Source organism: Pristis pectinata, chromosome 27, assembly GCF_009764475.1.
Source record: "Pristis pectinata isolate sPriPec2 chromosome 27, sPriPec2.1.pri, whole genome shotgun sequence".
In the NCBI taxonomy this organism is placed as follows: Eukaryota; Metazoa; Chordata; class Chondrichthyes; order Rhinopristiformes; family Pristidae; genus Pristis; species Pristis pectinata.
This window is the reverse complement of record NC_067431.1, coordinates 20,741,925-20,764,187: the sequence shown is the minus strand read 5'-3', so window position 1 is coordinate 20,764,187 and position 22,263 is coordinate 20,741,925. Positions and strand designations below refer to the sequence as shown.

General features: G+C 41.8%; 2 protein-coding genes across 6 annotated transcripts in view; one reads left to right on the top strand and one right to left on the bottom strand.

The window, feature by feature from the left end:
• Positions 1-7,877, bottom strand: part of gkup (glucuronokinase with putative uridyl pyrophosphorylase) — a 49,247-nt gene extending 41,370 nt beyond the window's left edge. For 2 of the 3 annotated variants that reach the window (XM_052039935.1, XM_052039936.1), the window contains exons 1-2: positions 7,691-7,877; positions 1,152-1,258 (exon numbers count right to left, since the gene is read on the bottom strand). In XM_052039935.1, the coding sequence (XP_051895895.1) occupies positions 1,152-1,258; positions 7,691-7,747 (164 nt within the window). In that variant the 5' untranslated portion in view covers positions 7,748-7,877. The remainder of the gene's footprint in view (positions 1-1,151; positions 1,259-7,690) is intronic. The other variant, XM_052039937.1, reaches the window with a different exon arrangement.
• Positions 7,878-13,286: 5,409 nt separating this feature from the next.
• Positions 13,287-21,543, top strand: sc5d (sterol-C5-desaturase). Of its 3 annotated transcripts, none has more exons than XM_052039907.1 (5): positions 13,287-13,342; positions 17,357-17,574; positions 18,527-18,659; positions 19,614-19,714; positions 20,222-21,543. In XM_052039907.1, exons 2-5 carry the CDS (start codon positions 17,365-17,367, stop codon positions 20,669-20,671), a joined length of 894 nt encoding a protein of 297 aa, XP_051895867.1. In that variant the 5' UTR covers positions 13,287-13,342; positions 17,357-17,364; the 3' UTR covers positions 20,672-21,543. The 3 variants fall into 3 exon arrangements, with proteins under 3 accessions (XP_051895867.1, XP_051895865.1, XP_051895866.1); XM_052039905.1 differs by having other exon boundaries at positions 13,287-13,432; XM_052039906.1 differs by having other exon boundaries at positions 13,291-13,409.
• Positions 21,544-22,263: the final 720 nt, after the last annotated feature.

The window sequence follows — 22,263 nt, the reverse complement described above, 5'->3', positions numbered from 1 at the left end:
TCAATGACATTGTCAGATGTTGCTGCCTCTTTAAAGATATCCCACTGTGTATTTTCAAAACAGTCTTGCAATGCTGAAATTGCTTCCTGTGGCCATATTTTAACTTCTCTGACCACCGGCTTGTCTTGTTTCACCCTAGGTCTATATGCAGGTGTGAGCATGACAGCTAGGTGGTCAGAGTTACCAATATGGGGAAGGGGGGCTACTCTGTTTTTGATGTTTGTATACCCCAGGTCTAATGTGTTATTGCCCCGAGTTGCAAAGTTCACATGCTGATAAAATTTTGGCAAAACAGACTTAAGGCTTGCCTGGTTGAAATCTCCAGCTGCTATAAAGAAAGCATCAGGGTGAGCCATCTGCTGCACGCTGATATTGTTGTAGAGCTCATTCATAGCCTCCTTCATGTTGGCACTCGGTGGTACATAAACTGCCACTATAATAATCACCGTCAACTCCCGCGGCAAGTAGAAGGGTCGGCATTTCACAGTCAAGAGCTCTTCATGTGGTGAACAGAGTGTAGAAACCACCTCGGCATCTTGGCACCACAATTTATTGATATAAACAGCCAGGCCATCTCCCTGAGCTTACCAGATAGCGAAGCTACTCTGTCTGCTCTATGAAGTATTAACCCCTCCAGTTGAATCACGGCGTCCGTAATGTTCTGATTAAGCCAAGTCTCTGTGAAAACGAAGACACAACAATCCCTCACACTGCATTTGGAAGCTCTCCAAAGTCTAATATATTCATGGCCTCAACAGGCAATGAGTTCTAGATCATAACTACTCACTCAGTAATTTGTTTTCCCTTCTCCTTCCCCTGTGTAACTTTTGCCTAAAATTTTAAATCTGTGGCCCCTTAGCCTTGTCACATTGTCTTCAATAAAAACGTGCAGCTTGTCCTGATATCAGTCACTCTACAGACCTTGGTTCCTACACAATCATATTCATTCTGTAATTGAATGCATTCATGAGGACAGTTTACATCATCTCCTCAGTGCACATCCACAGCTCACCTCCTCACTATCCACTGCTTTCAAGTCATCTCCTAGATTTGCTTATCCTTGCCCAGATAACTTATTCCCACCAGATATAAATTTGAAAAATTAACAAAAATGCAGCTCTTCCAGGTAGAAGTAGGAATAATGCACTCACATATTCACAACTTCCCACCAGAAATCCAGGATCTTCTTCCCACCGACTCCAGGTAACAAAGCCTTTGGGATTCCCTCCAAATGGGAGTACAGGCCAGTTGCTTCATTCTGAAAAAAATAATAGCACAGCAGCCCAGATGGCATGTGATCCCTATTCACTGTTTTCATGCATACCAGAGATATTAACCACCGAGTCTACAATAGAACCATTCTAGATGAAGACCTGTCAAACAAGGCTGCATCATGAAGTGTTAGGACAATCTTTCTTGCTGCAATGTTGTTTCTCACTTCCAACGAACTACCAGTGGTTAACCTTCAGAACTAATAGGAAGCTGTTCAGTCCTACAGTGATAACACTCCGGAACCCAGATTATCTAAACCTCTGTAGTCAAGCTGCAGTATGCAGGTGACAATTGCATCCGTCAGAGGCGGAGGACCAAAACATTGTCAACGCTTTCACTGAAGTGAATGAGAGGATGGGCCATCCATCAACATCCACTAAACAAGGGACCACTACCAATCCGCCCCACTGCAGCACAGTACCCTCCGAAAATGCAGGTTCATGGTGAGACCCTGAAAAATGTGGTCGACTTCCGATATTTTGGGAGTCACCTTTTGGTGCAGGCAGACATCAGTGATGGAAGACCATTGCCTTCAACATGCCAGCACTGCCTTTGATCAAATGAGGAAAAAAGGTATTTAAAGACAAAGACCTGAGACCTTGCACAAAATGCACGGTCTGCCAGGCAGCAGCAATCCCTATCCTCCTACCTGCTTCAGAGACCTGGACGAACTACAGCAGGCACCGTTAGGCAATGGAAAAATACCACCAGTACCATCTCTGAAAAATCCTCCAAATTCACTGGAAGAACAAGCTGACCAATGCCAGTGTCCTCTCCCAAGCCAAGGTCCCTCAGAACTGAGGCCAGAATGACACATAGTTGGCTACGTTGGGCAAGCTACATCATTTATACAGCTGATACTGGACTCCTGAAATAGACAATCTATTGCAAATTCTATCATGGGAAAGATAACCAGGCTGACCAAGGAAAAGATTCAAGGATGTCCTCTAAGCCCTGCTGAAGAAATTAAACAGGGAATCTCCAGCTCACGACTGCTCAAAATGGAGAAAGAGCATGTGGGATGATATTGACAACCTCAAGTCCATGCATCAGGAACGCACAGAGGTCGTGCATAAGCAGCAGAAGGAGCAGACTACCTCAAAAAGCACCCACCCAACCTTCCCACCAGCCACTATCTGCCCCCATCTGTGGACGAGTCTACATTTCATAGAGTCACAGAAGGATACAGCATGAAAACAACCCCTCCGGCCCACTGAGTCCACACCCACCATCAACCACACACACACACACACATACACTAATCCTACATTTTCTATTCTTCCCCATGTTCTCATCAACTCTAGCCAGATTCTACCACTCACCTACATACCAGGGGCCATTTACATTGTCCAATTAACCTACCAACTGGCATATCTTGGGACGTGGGAGGAAACCAGAGCACCCAGAGAAAACCTATGCAGTCACAGCAAGAATGTGCAAACTCCACACAGACAGCATCCAAGGTCAGTACAGAACATTGGTCTCCAGCACTGGGAGGTGCCGGCTCCGCTAGCTGCACCACTGTTCTCATTTCACATGTACCACCTTCTTCATAGGGAGTCCCACAACAGTCATCTCAGAACCAGAGTGAAGTAAGTCACGCTTGATCCTGAGGGCCTGTGACTGCCCAAGGAGGAGAAATTCAGGGAATAAAACCTTCACATTTAATGGAAGGTCTTGAATTTATATAGCATCTTTCAATCCTGAGGCACTTTAGAGCCAACCTTTGTACATTTTGATGTGTCCCTGATGCAAACTAGGAAACGCAGCAAATACCATCACAAGATCACAAGATAAGGGAGCAGAAGCAGGCCATTCGGCCCATCGAGTCTGCTCCAAGGAAAAGGGAAAAAGAAATGGGGTGGGAAAAAAGAGAGAGAGAAAAAAAAACTATTCTAATCCCATTTGCCAGCCTTATCCCCATATCCCTTGATACCCTGACTATTTAGATATCTGTCTATCTCCTCCTTGAATACCCCCACTGATCTGGCCTCCACTGCTGTGCGTGGCAAGGAGTTCCACAATTTCACCACCCTCTGGGTAAAGAAACTTCTCCTCATCTCTGTCTTGAAACTGTACCCTCTAATTCTAAGATTGTGCCCTCTGGTCCTGGACACGCCCACCAAGGGAAACAGCCTAGCCACATCTACTCTATCCTTACCTGTCAACATTTTAAATGTCGCTACGAAGTCCCCTCTCATCCTTCTGTACTCCAGCGAGTACAGTCCAAGAGCTGACAAACGCTCATCATACTTAAGCCCTTTCATTCCTGGAATCATTCTCGTAAATCTCCTCTGAACCCTCTCCAACGTCAGCACATCCTTCCTAAGATGCGGGGCCCAAAACTGCGCACAGTATTCCAAATGAGGCCTCACTAGCGCCCCGTAGAGCCTCATCAACACTTCCTTACTTTTATACACTATACCTCTCGAGATGAATGCCAACATAGCATTCGCTTTCTTAACCACCGATCCAACCTGGTGGTTAACTTTTAAGGTATCTTGTATGAGTACCCCCAAGTCCCTTTGTACTACCGCACTATCAATCTTCTCTCCTTCTAGATAATAATCTACCCGCTTATTTCTACTTCCAAAGTGTACAACTGCACATTTCTCAACATTGAATCTCATCTGCCATTTCCTTGCCCATACACAGCAAACACCCACAAATACCAATGATTAGACAATCAGTTTTAATTATGTTGCTTGAAGAACAGGGTAATTATTCCATTTAATCCTGATCAATATTTATCCTTCAACTAACAACACTATGAAAAAAGATCAGATTATCCAGTCAGTGGCAGATTGCTCTTTGTGGGAGTTTGCTGCATACAAATTATTTATTGCATTTCCTACTTTACCTTGGTGACTGTAGGACAAGGTGCTTGTCTGTAACGTACTCCGGGATGTCCCGAGGGCATGAACAGCACAACAGAAATGCAAGATATTTCCTCCCCCCACCCTGAGGATTTCCAGCATTTCCTGCTTGTATTTGGGACCAAACCAGACACAACTCAAAGTTGAGTTTATTGTCATATGCACAAGTACATGTATGCACAGGTACAATGAAAAACTTACAGCAGCATCACAGGCACATAGCATCAGATACATAACATTTCTCTAGTTTGTTCCCAATCCTACCTAGTGCCAAACCAATATTTTTTACTGCAGATAAACAACACAATGAAGCTTCATAAATCTGCACAAATCCAAGGGATCTTTCCTGGTGACTAACTGTACAGTTATCCCATCCAACATTCTCACCTGTTCCATTCCAGATCTGACTTTTGTTCAACAGATCCTCGTTCATTCTTGTTCACTCCCATATTCACTATTATCCGGGACATGCCCTCTTCTCATTACTACCATCAGAAGAGAGGTGCAGGAGTCTGAAGACCCACACTCAATGATTCTTCTTCCCCTCTGCCATCAGATTTATAAACAGTCCATGAATCCATGAACACTACCTCATTATTCCTTTTATTTTGCACCATTTGTTTTTGTAATTTATAGTAATTTTGTCTTGCACTGTACTGCTGCTACAAAACAACAAATTTCACCTCATCTAAGTCAGTGATAATAAATCTGATTCTGATTTTAGACTTATTATCTACACCTAATTCTATCTGACCTCTACAGACTCAAAATCAGTTGGCATTTTTACTCATTATTACTCCTGGCAGATCAGCTTGCTTTGCTACCAATCTTACAGGCCTCAAGAAAAGGGAAAATTGTTACTTCACAAGGGTGGTTGCAACATTACAGCATTCACAATAATGTAGCCATAAACTGGTTCTGTGTTTCCAAGCCCCCTTTATCACCTTGCCGTTACATCCTTGCTACAGTCTCTAGCTGGGCATGGAATGGATGAGCTTATCCTGGACAAGTTGTTCCAATCATTCTACAAAACATGTCAGGTCTTAAGATGTTTTGGTTGAATGGCAACTAAATGTTAAAGTAATTTCAAATGGAATGATACATTGTACTGATGTATTTAATTGCAGTGCATTAAACATGATATACAGGCTTTTAATGTTAGATACTAACAGAACAATTAAATATGATGCAAGCACTGTTAAATTTGAAAGGTTACAAAATTGATTTTGAAGAGTATTGAATGGTATGGTACATGGGATCTGACATTTCAAAATATAACTCTTCAGGGATGAGGCCTAAAGTAGATATAGTTTATTACCTTAAAATACTAAGGGTTTAACTAAAACTCTCACCTACAGTTGTAATTCTGTAACCAGCATGTGGCAATGTAATACAATTCCTGACAATCTGCCACAGCTACATAATTACATCAGAATAAGGAATACTCGAGAGACCGATCACGTCACATGGACAGATTCTAGACGACAAGACAATTTTCAGTTTTTGGACCAAATGTAAAAAAGTAACCGAGTATTTCTAGCATCTCCATATTTAACGTCACTATGCTTTTTTTAAAAAAAAGATTTAATACTTGTTATTACTGGTCACCAGTGAGCCTTTTAGTCGTTAAAACAAAGGTCAATATTTACATAGGTTTCCAACACAACGGTTTCAACACCAGTGATACAGGGAATAGTAATTTGGTTTTATACCAGGCTTGGCTTTCAAATTTTTTTAAAAATGATATGGATCCAAAAGAGACAAGTGGTGCCAAAAGCTTGGCGATGGACTTTGCCTTATGGAGATGCAGAGAACGAGGAAGGAAATCAGAAACAGTAGGGCTTCAAGGGCTAAAGGCAGTATCTGAGTTAAAGGTACAAACGGGGCTTGGACAATGACCCAAATAGCACAGGGAGGGTCTTTTGGGTCATTGCCTGTGCTTTCTTTGTACTCAGATCCAGTCTATCCCATTTCCCAACTCTTTCCCTACAAGCCCTGCAAATCACTTTCCCTCAAGGACACTATCCAATTCTCTTGGAATTGAATCAGAATCAGGTTTATTATCACTGACACACGTTGTTGAAATTTGTTGTTCTGCGGCATCAGTACAGTGCAAGACATAAAGATCACAATAAGTTACACAAATAAATAGTGCAAAAGAGGAATAACAAGGTAGTGTTCATGGATTCATGGACCGTTCAGAAATCTGATGGCGGAGGGGAAACAGCTGTTCCTGAAACGTTGAGTGTGGGTCTTCAGGCTCCTGTATTTCCTCCCCGATGGTAGTAACATGAAGAGGGCATGTCCCAGGTGGTGAAAGTCCTTAATGATGGATTCTGCCTTCTTGAGGCACCGCCTCTTGAAGATGTCCATGGCTTGTTGAATTGGGAATTGGTAGTTAGCTTATTAATGACACAAGCACGGAGATACAATGAAAAGCTGTTGTTTACTTGCCATTCAGATAGATCATTCCATGCACGAGTACATCGAGGTAGTACAAAAAGGGAAAAAAACAGAATGCAGAATACAGTGTCACAGAAAGTGCAGTGCAGGTAGACAAATAAAGTACAAATGCCTTGGCTGAACCTTAAATGCAATGAGTTCCAGTTAAAATCACTTCTACATAAAATGTCCTTTCTCCCATGTCTTATAAGTGTTTTACCCGTCACGCTAAATCAGTCGCTGGGCCTTAGCTAACGGGAGCAGCTTCTCACCACTTACTAGGGCCGAACTAATAACGGTCTTGCACATCAATAATGGACGAGATACAGGCACTGGAATTCATATAGTTCCATCCTAGCCCACAACATTGCCTGCACTTCAATCGTACTACTTGGCTGAAATACATTTCGAGACGTCTTGAGCTCCTGAAAGGTGCTATGCAAATGCAAAACTGCCTTTCCACCAAAGACAGAATAAACTGCTAAACTGCACCGCGAACTGGATGCATTGAACCTTCACCTGGTACAGGGGTCGTCTGTGCAGGCGGGGTTGGGGGGGGGGGGGGGTGGGTGGAAGCGAATAAAAGTTTCGCCATTTACTGTTTTTATTTAGAGGATTAAAATTTTACAGCGATTTTGTTGACAAGCTTCCAGGTACGAAAGCCTAGATACCACCCCTTTGACTTTGGACTTGGCCGCAAATCCTACACACGAAATTAGCGTCGCCACAGCACCTATCTTCGTTTGCAGCAACGTTATGCATTTATTTTACAAGGTTTTGTTTTGTAAAGAGTATTCCAGAATCCTCAAATGTCGAGGTCCTCAGTGAGTGAAGCCTGTGCGTGGCAAGTTGCGTCTCAACTCCAAACAGGAGAGGTTTACAAGTGTGCCACACAGAGGCCGAGGAAGCGTGGTCCAGGATGGGCGACAATGCTCCAGTCCAGCGAGGTGCTGTCACCAACACCAACACCCACCCCCGCCCCCCAGAACGTCCGGCGGAAAGTGATCAGCACAAGCAGACGGGTTACCCGGGAAACCTTGAGCTGGGTCTTTTAGTGAATTTCAAAAACCAGTGCAATGCTCATAAAGCGAGTTATTCACCTTGATCTCGCTCTCCAGCAGTGTCCCATGTCCAGCAACTAGAAGCACACAGATCATTAGGGCGACCCCAACAACCGACTCGGTTGCAATTCAGTGAAATTGACCACAGTTTCCAACAAGCCCAATTTCGTATTTCTTTCAAACAGAGCCACAGACTATCAGAGCGTCGCCTTTCGTTGCACGGCGTCCTGACATCACAGGATACAGGCGGGGCCAAGATAGCAGCAAGAAAAAGTAACAGTATGATTTGCATTTCTGTTTTTGAGGGAGAGTATTGGTTTGAATTAAGTGTCTCCATAGCAAAGGGCAGTGAGTTGATTTGAACTCTACCTCCTTCCTGAACGTAATATATTAAATATAATGATGAAAATTAAAAAAGAGCTACAGGTGCTGCAAGTTTAAAATAAAAACAGAAAATGCTGGAAATTCTCAGCAGGTCAGGCTGCATCTGTGGGAACAGAACCAGAGGTCGAAGCTGAAACGTTGACTTTATTTCTCTTCCCACAGATGCAGCCCGACCTGTTGAGTATTTCCAGCATTTTATGTCTTTATATTATTTATATATATATACATATATATATTGAGCAATCAGTTTCTCCTTGAGTCTGCTCCTATCCACTTCCCTATCTTTTTTCTCAATGTCTCTCTAGCAATTTAAAGGATTAGAGTAGCCAACGTGAGAGGGAATCTACAGAGGGAACTAAACATGGATCTACATTTAGTTTTTGTTTGTTCTACCAATTTGGGAAAAACAGAAAATCCTGGAACTGTTCAGATTGCCAGCAACTTCAAACATTAATTTGCCCTTTATCCGTATAAATGCTGTTGTATATTTACAGCATCTATTTGTTTGCACACCAATTATTTAAAATTTCTTTACAAGTTGCCTGTACAATAGATTGCACACTGATGCTCACTTTAGGTCCTGCAGGACTGGTTAACTCCAGATCTCATTAGCCCAAATATTGGTCTAAGTGTGGACGGATGCCCAAGTTCCAGAAAAGAAGTTTCAAAGATTAATTCTCTGTGGAGTTTCTTGAAAAATTGAAAATTATTTCAAGTTCCTAGGCACGTTGGCTATTTCAGATTGTGGTGTAATCCAGCAACCCTGATGCCTGTTCTTCAGTGTAAATTCACCACATATTTCCAAACTCTAGTTATTTCTAGGCATACCCCAATCTTGTGCCATCCAATACAAACCGTCCTTTCACAAAAAGGTGTGTCTGGTGATCTTTGACAGTCTTGATAGAAAATTTTAACTTTTTGCCGCAGACTTGTTTTTCTAACCCTCTAGTGAGACTTCTGGTGTACAAACCAAGTTTTAGTTTTGTGGAACTCTTTTACAACTTTTGCCCATGTTGAAAGCAAGAGCAGAAGAAGAGCTCTGCAGAAATTAACTTCATGCGCTCTTGTACAATCTTTTTTCATTCGGTTATGTACTTCCTCAGATCTGAAGAATGTGAGCCTGGAAGCAGTCCACATGCCCTCCCAGTCATAACCTGAAATTGGTGCTCTCTTCCTTAGCAATTGTTGGCTTTCATTGCTCTTTCTGATGCCAACCTCTCCATCTTTCTGATTAGCTCTTTGATCACTTGATCCAAATGATATCGAGTACTTCTCTGAGGTCTACTAACCAGAAAGCCTTTTTTTTCAATTAGTTCATATACACACAGCTTACCAAGACTTCTCATTCACTGCCATTTGAGCTCATTGCTTGTTACACATACATTACTTCTTATCCAGATGTGTTGGTTAGTCTCTCAGAATAGCTGGTATGTACAACCTAGTCCACCACTGTGTTCTGTACTCTAGTGCTCAACTATTTATTCAAGTGGTTATTTTGTAGGAATTGTTTATGAATTCCAATACCTCCATCATTCAGTTTTTAGACTGGACTTCATAGACCTGAATTTGCCTTGACAGAGTCACACAGATACAATATTCCTGATGGAGACTGTCTTTGATTAACAGCTAACACCTGGATTAAAAAGGAAACACAACTAGACATACCCAAGAGTCTTCAAGTATTCTGTTCATCAAATAAACAATCGCTTCATCTTTAGATATTTTCTTTTGTTCGCCTAGGACCTTTGTTTTCTACCTGGGTGCAGTGGAAAGGATGGGCATTAATTGGCCTTTACTAAGTTTCTTGCAACAATAATTTCTTCATGTTTGTCACATGTACACTTCAATGGCTGGTTCCTTGAGCATGCCTATACTTGTGATTGTTTGGTCGGTTCAAGGTTTATGGGGCTTATTTCATTACTTGCAGAGGTTCAATGAATGCCTCACCTCAACACTTAGATTCACTCAGAGTTAATCTTGATTACCAGCTGCCTTTGGCTATTAATGTTGGTTAATATTCTTGTTTCTAAGCTTGGATTAATGTCATATGACCAACATTAAAGTTCTTCGGGTAGAGTACAGATTTTGAGCATTCACAGTAGTTTGGTATTGGTATTGGTTTATTATTGTCACTTGTACCGAGGTACAGTGAAAAGCTTGTCTTACAAACCGATCGTACAGGTCAATTCATTACACAGTGCAGTGCAATAAGGTGCAAGGTCACAACAGGGCAGATCGTGAGGTCATAGTCCATCTAATTGTATAAGGAAACTGTTCAATAGTCTTATCACAGTGGGACAGAAGTTGTCCTTAAGTCTGGTGGTATGTGCCTTCAGGCTCCTGTATCTTCTACCCGATGGAAGAGGAGAGAAGAGAGAATGTCCCGGATGGGTGGGGTCTTTGATTATGCTGAGTAAAATTTGCTTGTGTGTTAAAGTTTTCATGTTCAGGATGATTAAAACAGATTTGTTCTTCACTGGCATCTTAACAGATGTTTTGGGTGTGAAACATAGAAATAGACAAAACAGAAGCAGCTGTATACCATTTGCTTCTTTGAGCCTGCTCCATAATTCAATTTAATCATGGCTGATCATCCAAATTCAGTACCCGGTTTCAGCTTTCTCCCCGTGTCACTTGATCCACCTAGCCCTAATAAAAATATCTAACTTCATCTTGAACATATTTCATGATTTGGCTTCAACTGCTTTCTGTGGTGGAGAATTCCACAGGTTCGCCACTCTGTGGGAGAAGAAATTTCTCCTCACCTCAATTTTAAATGGCTAACCCCTTATCCTTACTGTGACCCCTGGTCCTAGATTCCCCTGTCATCAGGAACATTCCACCTGCATGCAATCCATCCAATCCTGTTAGAATTACATAGTTTTTGAAAGAGATTCCCTTAAATTCCTTTAACTTCTAAGGAATATTAGCCAAATTGACCAATCCCTCTTCATATATCAATCCTGCCCTCCCAGGAATCCATCTGGTGAAGCTTCATTGAACTTCCATAGCAAGAACATCTTTACTCAGATAAGAAGATCAAAACTGCACACAATACTCAAGGTTCAGTCTCACCAAAGCACTGTCCTATTGCAGCAAGACACCCCTGCTCCTGTACTCACTGCTGGATTTACCCACACTATTAAAAGTATTTGTGCATTAATGCAGCTCATTGCACTTAAAGATAGATATGATCCCACAAACTTCAGTAGAATATTATTTTTTTCTCAAATACTATTTTGTAGAATACTTCAAGGGGTGAAGTGGGCCAAACTAACTTCTGTCATTCCTATTGTGAAAACACTTCAAGCAGGCAATCTCCCAGGTTTAGCTACAGGACTGGTTCCAATAGAATCACAACCAATGCAAACTGGCCATTAAAGATATATCAACAATTGTTTAGAATTTTACACTTAAATTAAACATTTAATTCTCCTGTAACAACATAAGCGAGCAAATCAGCTGTCAAATCAGCTGTCAAATCGGTTAATTTTGAACATAACTGACAGCGGTGATCAAAGTGAGCATGAATACAAGCACAGGCCATAGTGATGCCATAACAGCTAATTCTCATCGGGAATAGAATAACTTGAGAGTTACAGGGAGTATCAGTGGGAGAAATTAGATTGTTCTGCTGCTTATTGGACTTCAAAAGAAATTTGATGAGGTGTCACATAATAGATTTGTCATCAAGATTGAAGGCCATGGAATATAAAGAGCTAGAACAGGATAGACAGAAGATTGATTAAGAGGAAACATAAGGGTAGTGAAAGGTTGTTTCTCAAACTGGAGGGAAGTGCACAAAAGATTTCCCCAGTGATTGGTTCTGGGACCACTTCTTTTCCTACATATTAATGATTAGGATTGGGTGTACAGGGCACAATTTCCACATCTTCAGATGGCACAAAACTTGAAGATGTAATAAATTAATGGAATTTCATAATATTTCATATTTGCTTACACTATAGAAGGAGACCATTCAGTCCATCAAATCCATGCCAGCACTCAGACCAATCCCATCAATCACACTCACCCACTTATTTACATGTAACCAACTCTCTCACATGTCCATTAACACTCCACAGGAAGATAGTCATAGCCTTTAAGGAGACATGGCCAGGCTGTAAAATTGGGCAGATAGGTGTCAATTTACTTTTAAGGCTGAAAAATGCCATGTATTACACTTTGGCAGGAAGAATGAGAAGAAGCGTTACAAATTAGGAGATACAATTTCAATAGTGGTACAAAAACAGAGAGATTTGTGAGTGTGCATAGTTCATTGAGAATGGCAAGGCAGGTTGAAAAATGTTAAAGCAGCACTCCAGACCAGGATATTGTAAGAGGGTCTGATAGAAGTATTTAATGAAAGATTTATACAGAGGAAGTTTCTCCCGGTGGTCAAGATCCTCGGGCACCAAAGGCAATTGCAAAATATTTTAAAGCGAAATGAGGAAATAAAATCAAAAAAGGGTTGGTGACACTCAGCAGGTCAGACAGCATTCTCTGCAGTGAGAAAAAATGTTGACCCTTCATCAAAAGGCCAACTTGAAGACGCCCAGACACAAGCAAATACTTTTTTTTACTGATACTCCTGGCAGTGGTTGTACACTGCCAGGAGTGTCAGTGGAGGCAGTTTCAATTGCCAGACTCAAAAGACAGCTGGACAAGATTTTTCAGGGCTGTGGAAGGAGTGCAGGTAAGTGAGATTGGCATTTTCCCGGTTCTGAGCATGATTGTTAGACCTGAAACGTTAATTCTGTTTCTCTGCTCTCCGCAGATGCTGACTGACCTGCTGAGTGTTCCCTGCAGTTTGCTGTTATTTCAGATTTCCAGCATATACAGTTTTCTGATTTTAATTTACTGCTCTTACATCAGGCTGGCACAAACTCGACGAGCTGACTGCTGCACCCATTCATATGGACCTGCAATTGCCCAGGTTATGGTAATTCTCTGGGTTGTCCCTTTAACTACAAGGTTTACTGTCCTTACAGAGAGAGCGGCTGGTGGTTCCATGGGTGACGTAATGGGTCAGGCGACTGCTCAGCCAATCGCAGCCCAAGCTGACCTGACGCAATGCGAGTGGCATCGAGCTCCACCCTCTCAGACCTGACTAGCCCGCCCACCTCCTATCATTGGCTACCTCGGCCCAGCCAGAGAAGGCGGAGCGGTCCAGCTGAGCAATCAGCAAGGGGCTTGGGAATCGCATGATCGGATTGGCCCGTTTCAACTGTCAATCGCGGACGAGGCGGGTTCATGTCGTTTTCTTTGGTGTTGGAGCCGGCGGCGGGAGGCTGGATTTTCCGTCGGGTACGGACCGGGCATCGAACCCTCAGCGTCGGCTCAGTGAGGAGCACCTACCCCCTTGAGCCAGAAGGTCCAGCATTACCCGTGGGGAAGGTGGGTGGTTGGGGAGCGAGGATGGGGATGTGTATGGTGGGGTGGGGGGTGTGGAAATGGGTTACGGGGCAGGCATCGACTGGATGGGCCGAATGCACTCTTTCTACGTCATGTTCTTAATTCCACCTCTCTCGATTATTCCGTTATTGTCACTTCAGCATTTCTTTTTGCACTACCTCAGATCTGCACTACAATCTTTGCACCATTCTGCTGTGTTGTGCTGGTGGTTGTATTTATTATTACCATGTACATTGTTTACTCTGTGAGCTTCATGCCAGCAAGGAATTTCATTGCACCCTGGTGTATATGACAATAAACTAATCTGAATCGCAGGGGAATGTGGAAGGGTGTGTGTTCCAATCCAGAGTGCAGAGCATCGCAGTCCATTTCAGCCAAACATTGTCTGACGAGTCTCCAGTTCTGATAGTGATGACAGACGCCCTTCTCTCCTACTGAAAACTAACTCGCCTCCCTCTCTCTTTCCCAGTTCTGAGGAAGGGTCGCAGATCTGAAACATCATTCTCCTCCCTGAGCGCTTTTCCAGCATTTTCAGTTTTTGTAACAAACTTGGTATGGTGTGGGATGAGTCTCAGGAGTTTGGTTTCTTTTGTCATAACCATGATGGATTGAATGACCTACTTATTTAAGTACAAGGTGTTTTGGTTAATATGTGTTGATGAATGTAACAATTGATAAAGTGGTTATTATCATTGCTTTTGGGAGCTTGCTGTGCCTCAATATGTTGGCTGCTTTACAGCAGTGACTGCACTTCTGGATAAGAACAGAAAATGCTGGAAACCCTCAGCAGGTCAGGCAGCTATTGTGGAAAGAGAACCCGTTCTGATGACTCTCTGCAACATCTGTGCAAAGCAAAACTGAGTTAACGTTTCAGGCTGAAGACCCTTCATCAGAACTGGGAAAGAGAAGAAACAAGTTGGCTTCTCGCTTCCCCACTTCTGATTTAAAAAGTCTTCAGCCTGAACCGTTAACGCAGTTTTGCTTTGCATAGATGCTGTTGACCCTGCATTTTCCAACACTTTCTGCATTTATTTCAGATTTCCAGCATCTGCAGTTTTAATTCACTTTTGGATGACTTGAATGTTGCTACAGAAATGCAAGTCCATTTCCTTTTCTCCTCTATGAGATAAGGTGATGTATTGGGATGTCAAATATTAACAGGACATAGACAATAAATGACAGAGACCTCAGGAATGTTGATGTACAGAGGGACCTTGGGCTGCAAGTTTATTGCTCCCTGAAAATGGCACTGAGGTGATAGCTTAGATTCTTAATAGGTTAGATGCTAATATTTTTGAAAGTTGAGGATAGATAGTTGCACTCTTGTTAAAGGTGATCATTGTGTATCATGAATGTTTGTTAGGCCATGCCTGGTTTCTTTCAAGGTCTTTGTGGATTAATTCATTTTCTGAGAGGTATGAATGGAATTAAGCATTGTACAATCAAACACTTCCTTTGGATGGAAAGGAAGTTTTGAAGTAGCTGAAGATGGTTGGTCTTTAGAACTTTGGCATGAGGGACTTCTGCAAACATTTGCTGGGATTGGGATGACTGATCTCCATCAACTTCAACCATCTCCCTTTTGTGCAAGGCTTTTTCCACGTGATGCCCATTAACTTCTGTTTATCAGGGCTCCCTAATTCCATACTTAACCAAATGCTGCTGTGACATCAATGGCAGTCACTCTTGTCTCTGGACTTCATCTATTTTTGTCCATGTTTTTAAAAAGGCCATAATTGGATCTGGGAAAATCAGTGGGGATCAGTGGGCAGGTTATCAGTGACTCGATGGTCAACAACACCTACCATAATTTGGACAAGTAGACTGGGCTCCATTCTGAGCTCTGTCAAGGGAAGAGATTACCAAGTGGACACAGGAACAAAAATCAATGATGTGTTTAAAGCCACCTGATAACTGACCCTGACTCCTGGAAATCTCTGGCCCTAGGGTGCTCAAGTTTGGGAGCATTAAGGATAGCATTGAGAACCTCGAAGCCATGCATCAGAGGTATACAGAAGCCCTGCTAAGCAGTAGAAGGAACGGACCACTTCACAAATTACCTGCTGCATCTGGAAGGATCTGCCATTCCCACAGTGGTATCATTAGCCACCTCGAAGCCCACAAAACTGGACTAGGGGAACTGCCAAAAAGGCATGTAACTGCATATTTTTGGCAATATTGAGTGAATGCTAGTATTGTAACTGTCCTGGAACAGGGGGTTTTAGGTGTGCTTGATTCTGGAGCGTGTCTTGAGTGCAAAGTGGGGATATTGTCTGGTCACATGGCCTTTGCTGCATCCAGTACGCAACTGTTTCTTGAGGTCCTATTGAGGAAATTAAATTGACTGAAAACTGGCTACTGAGATGGTGGGAGTCTCAGAAAGACAGCTTAGTACCTCTGGCTGATTGTGGCTGTGTTCTGCCTTCTCTTGTTAACCACTTAATTAACCTTCAGCATTCACAACTGGATATGGCAGAGCTTTGATCAAATTGTTGGCTGTGAGGTTATTTAGCTTTCTTGCATGCTGTTTTTACCAGGTAGCATTAAGTAGTCATGGTTTGCAGCTTTACCAGGTACTGCATCAAACATAGTTCTCTACTCCTGGTGGAACTGGGGTTGCTTCTTGGCTTGATTCTAATGGTAGAGATTACAGATCAAATTGAACTAAATTATGACAATAATAACTTTCAGCATCAAATGGATGCCTAGTTTGATCTGCAAGATCTGTTCTGTTCAGTCCCATTGAGCACAATATGTGATGGAGGGTGTCTTTGGTGCGAAGATGGACCGTGCCTCTGCGAAGACTGTGGTTGTTGTTCCTACAAGTGTTGTCATGGAGGGATGTGTCTGCAGTAGGTATATTGGTAAGGATGAGGTCAAGAAGGTTTATCCTCATGTTGGGTTTCTCTTCACTTGCCACTGGCCCAATCTGCCAGTGGTTTCTCACGACTTGACCAGCTCAGTCAGAGGTAACTCTGCTCCAGGTGATGGGCACTGAAGTCTCATTTTAATGCTGTGTTCCCGAGGAGGACTTGCAAAGTCAACTGTCCTGTGTTTGTAGTTTTTTGTCTAAAGCCCCCTGTCAGAAGGCTTTTGAGAGTCAACTATATTGCTGCGGGTCTGGAGGGGAGTACAAACTATTACAATGGTGCTATGGTTGCAGAGTCAACATTAAAAAGACTAGTTTTCAGATTATGTGATTAAGTGAATTTAAGTGCCATATCTATAATAGTGGGATTTGAGTTAATATTTCTGTATTACTGATTTGGTAATTTAACAAATGTGTTGCCAGCTGGTCACTGTTTGGGATCTATCATGCAAACTAACAACATTTAAGTTGTGTAACATTGAATATATGTGGCCTATCGTAGTTTTAAAATTGTCTTGTTTGTATAAATGCCCTTAATTGACAGCATTTCTCACTGTGGGGCGGGGGGGAATCTTGGGCAGCCTTGGGGCAGTTGTAATTGATGCATAGTTGCCATTTTTTTTTAATTGTTGGCTTACTAAAGTGTAATTCTTCAGATGAGGCCAATTTGTGGCTATTGTGTATGTGTCCAACCTGTTTCATGACATTGTGCAGTGATTCGTTGAGCAGTTTCCAGAGGAAAAAAAACTCCCTACGGTAACTTGTAAGTGTTGTATTTGTTTTGGTAAGGCATAGTATTGGAACAATTAGAACTGCTTGCTGCTAACTTAAACTTTCTGAAATTATTTTGTCACTTTTGGAAAGAGATGCAAATTTGAAAGTAATTGAGTTAACATGCAGAGTGTTCATTACCTTTAGGTCAGGCCCCTTGTGTAAACCCAGGATGGAGTTCTGAAAGAGGTGGTAGACTTTGATTCTTCATTGTGGATTGATTCAGTAAGGGATGAACGACTGAGACCTCTTCTTTTGATTCACAGGTTTTGCCATGGATATCGTCCTACATTATGCAGACTACTATGTTTTCACACCACATGTGTACCCCACCTCCTGGCCAGAGAACGGCACTTTACGCCAGCTAATTAGCCTCCTAGTTGTAACCAATCTGGGAGCCGCAGCTATATATTTCTGCTTTGGAACATTGAGCTATTATCTTATTTTTGATCATGCATTGAAGAAACACCCACAATATTTGCCGGTAAGAGTTATGTCCATGAACACTCCATAGAAATTTATTTTGATTTGATTTCAGGCCACTAGTTGTTACTGGGTATTGGCTACTCTGTATGTAGATCACCCATGTCCCTCAGTTAGATTCCCTGATCCAGTTTAAAGGACTTAATGAGTTGTGCTTTTAAGTGGGTTCTCCCTCTCTCATTTTCAATGTGGTTTTAAAAAGTGTTTTAAAATTGTTTCACTCATTATAATGGTAAATTCTGATCTTTGTATGTGTTACTTCACCTGTGATGTTATTTGGACTTGGCTGCCTTTATTGTGGGAGTGTTACAGGTCATAAGTAGAGACTTGAAAAGTTATGATTTTACTTATTTGAAGATTAATAGGTGGCAGAATCCATCTTCGGAGTAAATTGTGTTTAATGGTTGCAATGGGCAAAAAATAAGGGAAACCCGAAAAGAATCAAACTTGGATTAGAAAGAATTTCCAACAGAAAAGTTAGAATGTGGAAACTCTCCACAAATGAAACAGGATGGGACATCCTGATCTCCATTCAGCTTGAGGAGAGAAAAATTGCCACAGATATCATGAGCTGAAGTACCTCCCCCTGCACCACCATTGGAAAATATTTTTGAGTTGTTCAGGTGCTTCTGAAGTTTTGGGACCCAAGTCAATTTAAGTTGCCATTGCAGGGTTATTGAAACAATTGTAGGTGACCCCCGTGTTACGGAGGAATTGTGTTCCTAGTATGGTGGTTTTCCGTAATGTAAAGCTGCATCATCTGCGCGTGTGTCAAACAACGCGTTCAAAAAAAAATTGCGTTTATTTACTTCACACATTCTGTAAGCAAATTTTATTCTGTATCTCAAATTTTTGGTTAGTGTTTTGTGAGTTCTGTAAGGGTGAATTTCCATTACCCGAATGGCTGTAAAACAAGTGTTGCCCGTACTGAACTTGTTTTCTTCCTCCTATAGAATCAAGTGCAACGGGAAATAAAGTATGCCATGCAGTCACTTCCATGGATAAGTATTCCAACGGTTGGACTGTTCTTTGCAGAAATTCGCGGCTACAGCAAATTGTATGATAACATCGAGGATTCTCCTTATGGTGAGTGTTAGGAAAGAAATGCAGCAGAAATGGTCTAACCTGGAGGTGTTTCCATTTGGGAGCAGGATATTTGTCATTTTTACTTAATCTCCTTGCACTGTTGAAATCCATCCTCGAACGGCAAGCCAAAAATCGGCAGCCGCAGTCCTGAACCTGTTGGTTTGGTTTAGTTGAGAATAAGAAGAGCCAGTTGCTATGTTTCCACCAGTGGGAGAGCCTCAAATGAGAGGCTATATGTACAAGATACAGCAGCAGTCATTTACAACTTGGGTACAGAGGATGTTCTTTTCCCCCACCGAGGATGACAAATCTATGAAATTCTCTACTCCAGCAGTTTGTGGAGGCAAGATCACTGGAAGTATTTAAAGAGGATGTAGATAAATTGTTGGAAGATCAGGTAATTGAGGGCTCTGAGGAACTGGCATAGAAGAGGAGTGGAGAATATGGGCAGATCAGTCATGATCATATTGAAGGACCAGATGATCTGCTCCTGTTATTTCTTCTGTTCTTATCTGACCCCGAGTTAGATTTTATTTGGCTTATAAATACCCTAAGATCTGGAATTACTTTAAGCCATTTTCTTTCAGATCTTCGAAAGAACCTGCCTTCTTGTCCAGATGTTAGAACATGTTACTTTTTCCTGCTTCACTGCCAAATTCTGTTTTATAATGATCTTGGAAGCACCTTTGAATGTTTTGGATGTTAACTGTGTTATATAAATGCAAGTTAGTGCTGCTATTCACAGTACCTTAACTGCCCAAAGAAAAAGCTGCATTAAAATTGCCAGGGGGCATTAGAATTTTTAACCCTCACATAGTTCCTTCCGTAAGGAGACTTTCTTAACGCCCATCCACCACCTAATCGTGAATCTGTGACTCTATGACATTGATGTTATGCAACTATCTGCAATGCTTGAGTAATCCTGTATTCTGAGCCTCGAACTTTTCTTTTCAGGTTGGTTTGGAGTGCTGCTCAGCATGATCTCCTTCCTCTTCTTCACAGACATGTGTATCTACTGGATCCATCGGATTCTTCATCACCGGCTCCTCTATAAAGTAAGAAGCTTGGGTTTAGATAACAGGTTTTGTTTGGTTGAAGGCATCTGAAAGTAACTATGAATTTAACAATTATGCATATGTTGGAATGCATAAATGGAAGAAAGCTTTTCAGATGTGGCTGGCTGCATTTCCATATTCCAGTACATTTGGCCTGTTGTACTTGTGCCAGCTCTCTGAAACTGTTCAGGTAGTTCCATCCCTCCCAAAGCTGCGGCCCCATGGACGGCAATTCTTATTTGCATGTATAAATCCAGTCTTTGAAAATTATCATTGAATGCATTGCTTGGAAGGATGTTCTTGACTTCATTCTCCTTGTACATTATGTATAAATAAAACACCATTGTGTCTTTTCATCATTTCAACTGACCCCGCTTTGTATGTTAGTTGATTAGTGACGCAAAGGATGGGCTTGAAGACTATCATAACTAATGTCAACCATGTGCCTTAATTTTAATGTGAATATTTAACATGTGGATTCTTGTAACTTCTGCTAATTGTCTACAGCACTTACACAAGCCTCACCATACTTGGAAGGTTCCAACCCCATTTGCAAGTCATGCTTTTCACCCAGTGGACGGCTTCCTACAGAGCATCCCATATCACATCTATCCATTCCTCTTCCCACTGCACAAGGTGGTCTACTTGGGTCTCTACATCTTTGTCAACATTTGGACAGTGTCCATTCACGACGGGGACTACAGAGTGCCCAGAGTTCTTGAGGGTGTCATTAATGGCTCAGCTCATCACACGGATCACCATCTGTACTTTGACTATAACTATGGGCAGTACTTCACATTGTGGGACCGAATTGGAGGTTCCTACAAGTACCCCTCAGCCTTGGAAGGCAAAGGACCACAGGACTACCTGAGGAACCTGAAGGCCAAGGGAAAGCTTCTTGATGGGACCTCCACCAATGGTCACTCGTCCGAAAAGAAAATCCAGAAAGAAGAATGAGCAGCTTTCTTTCCCCACTGTTGCCCATGCTTATTTTTGCCCAGAGCAATTCTGACACGAAATATACCTAATGATCTGCTATTTTCTGCATTATTGCAAGTGAGATCAATTTGAAACAAGCAGAATAAACTTGTAGCTTTGTGTTAGATGTGGTGTGAAACTCACTTCCGTATCTCTTTGCAGATTGGATGTAGTTTTCTGGAAAACCTGCAGCTGGCTACATATTAAATGTAGGACAGAATATCTGGAAGTCTTGTGTATCACGGCCTCAATGTACTACTGAAGCAATTTAGTATCACTATGCATGTCGTAATTAGGGTACAGGTGATTCTGGTTGTCTAATTTTATGAAAGATATTATAACGATGGTTGCTAAAGGATCTGGATTATTATGAATCTGATTACAAGCATTTAAACAAAAACTCTGTGCCATGTATTTTTAGATGTTTTAGAAATATACTGTGGCTTTTCAGTGATGAATAGCATTGAAATGAAATGTTAATTATTGGGGCTTAAACCATCTTGCTTTTGTTCCATTTTATGTTTAGTTTGCATGATTTTTCTGTTCTTGTGATGGATTATATAGTAAAATGCTCTGCTACTTGTAAGATTAATTATACTTTAATCTTAATTTTTTGACTGCACATCCCAAGCTGTCTTGGTATTACAAATGTGTTGTACTACATTGCTTTCAGCAATGAAACCTGGGTTCAAATCCATTGCAGAATGATCTCCGTTACGAGTTTTGCAAATGCTATAGAATCTCAGCATTGTACAGTAAAGGGCCCTTTAGCCCACTGTGTTCATGTTGACCTTGTGTTTTTGGGGAAATCTTAACAGAGTTCTGAATGAGTATTAAAATGGTTTTCTTCATTTAAGTTTTCCTTGACTCTCATTTAGCAAAACTACAACAGTGAATCGTGCGGGGAAATGGTGAAATGTGGTCCTTGGTAGGCTGCATTTACCTTGTGCAAGGAAAAATCTGCTTTAATCTCTAATGCTGCCCTAATTAACACAGTCTCACATAATTAAGTCATAAATGATTACACCATAAAGTTTTGAAATATTTTGCATATGATATGAAGGTTGGTGGTGGTGTGGATAGCGTGGAAGACTGGCAAAGGATACAGTGAGATATAGATCAGTTGCAGATATGGGCGGAGAAGTGGCAGATGGAGTTCAACCCAGCCAAGTGTGAAGTGTTGCACCTTGGGAGATCAGATGTAAAGAGACAGTACACTGTTAATGGCAAGACCCTTAACAGTGTTGATGAGCAGAGGGATCTTGTGGTCCAAGTTTATAGTTCCCTGAAAGTGGCTGCACAGGTTGATAGGGTGGTAAAGAAGGCATATGGCAAGCTTGCCTTCATTAGTCAAGGCATTGAGTTCAAGAGTCAGGAAGTTTTGCTGCAGCTTTATAAAGCTTTAGTTAGGCTGCATCTGGAGTATTGCATTCAGTTCTGGTCACCCCATTGTAGGAAGAATGTCAAGGCTTTGGAGAGGGTGCAGAAGAAGTTTACCAAGATGCTGCCTGGATTAGAAGGCATGTGCTACGGGGACAGGTTGGACAACCTTGCGTTGTTCTCTCTGGAGC

What these genes read in the sequence shown, in the direction of transcription:
- sc5d (XM_052039907.1), top strand. Translation starts at nt 17,365, where the DNA reads ATGGATATCGTCCTACATTATGCAGACTACTATGTTTTCACACCACAT. An exon ending in AACACCCACAATATTTGCCG is followed by an intron (nt 17,575 to 18,526) that starts GTAAGAGTTATG and finishes TTCCTCCTATAG; the next exon opens with AATCAAGTGCAACGGGAAAT. An exon ending in CATCGAGGATTCTCCTTATG is followed by an intron (nt 18,660 to 19,613) that starts GTGAGTGTTAGG and finishes TTTTCTTTTCAG; the next exon opens with GTTGGTTTGGAGTGCTGCTC.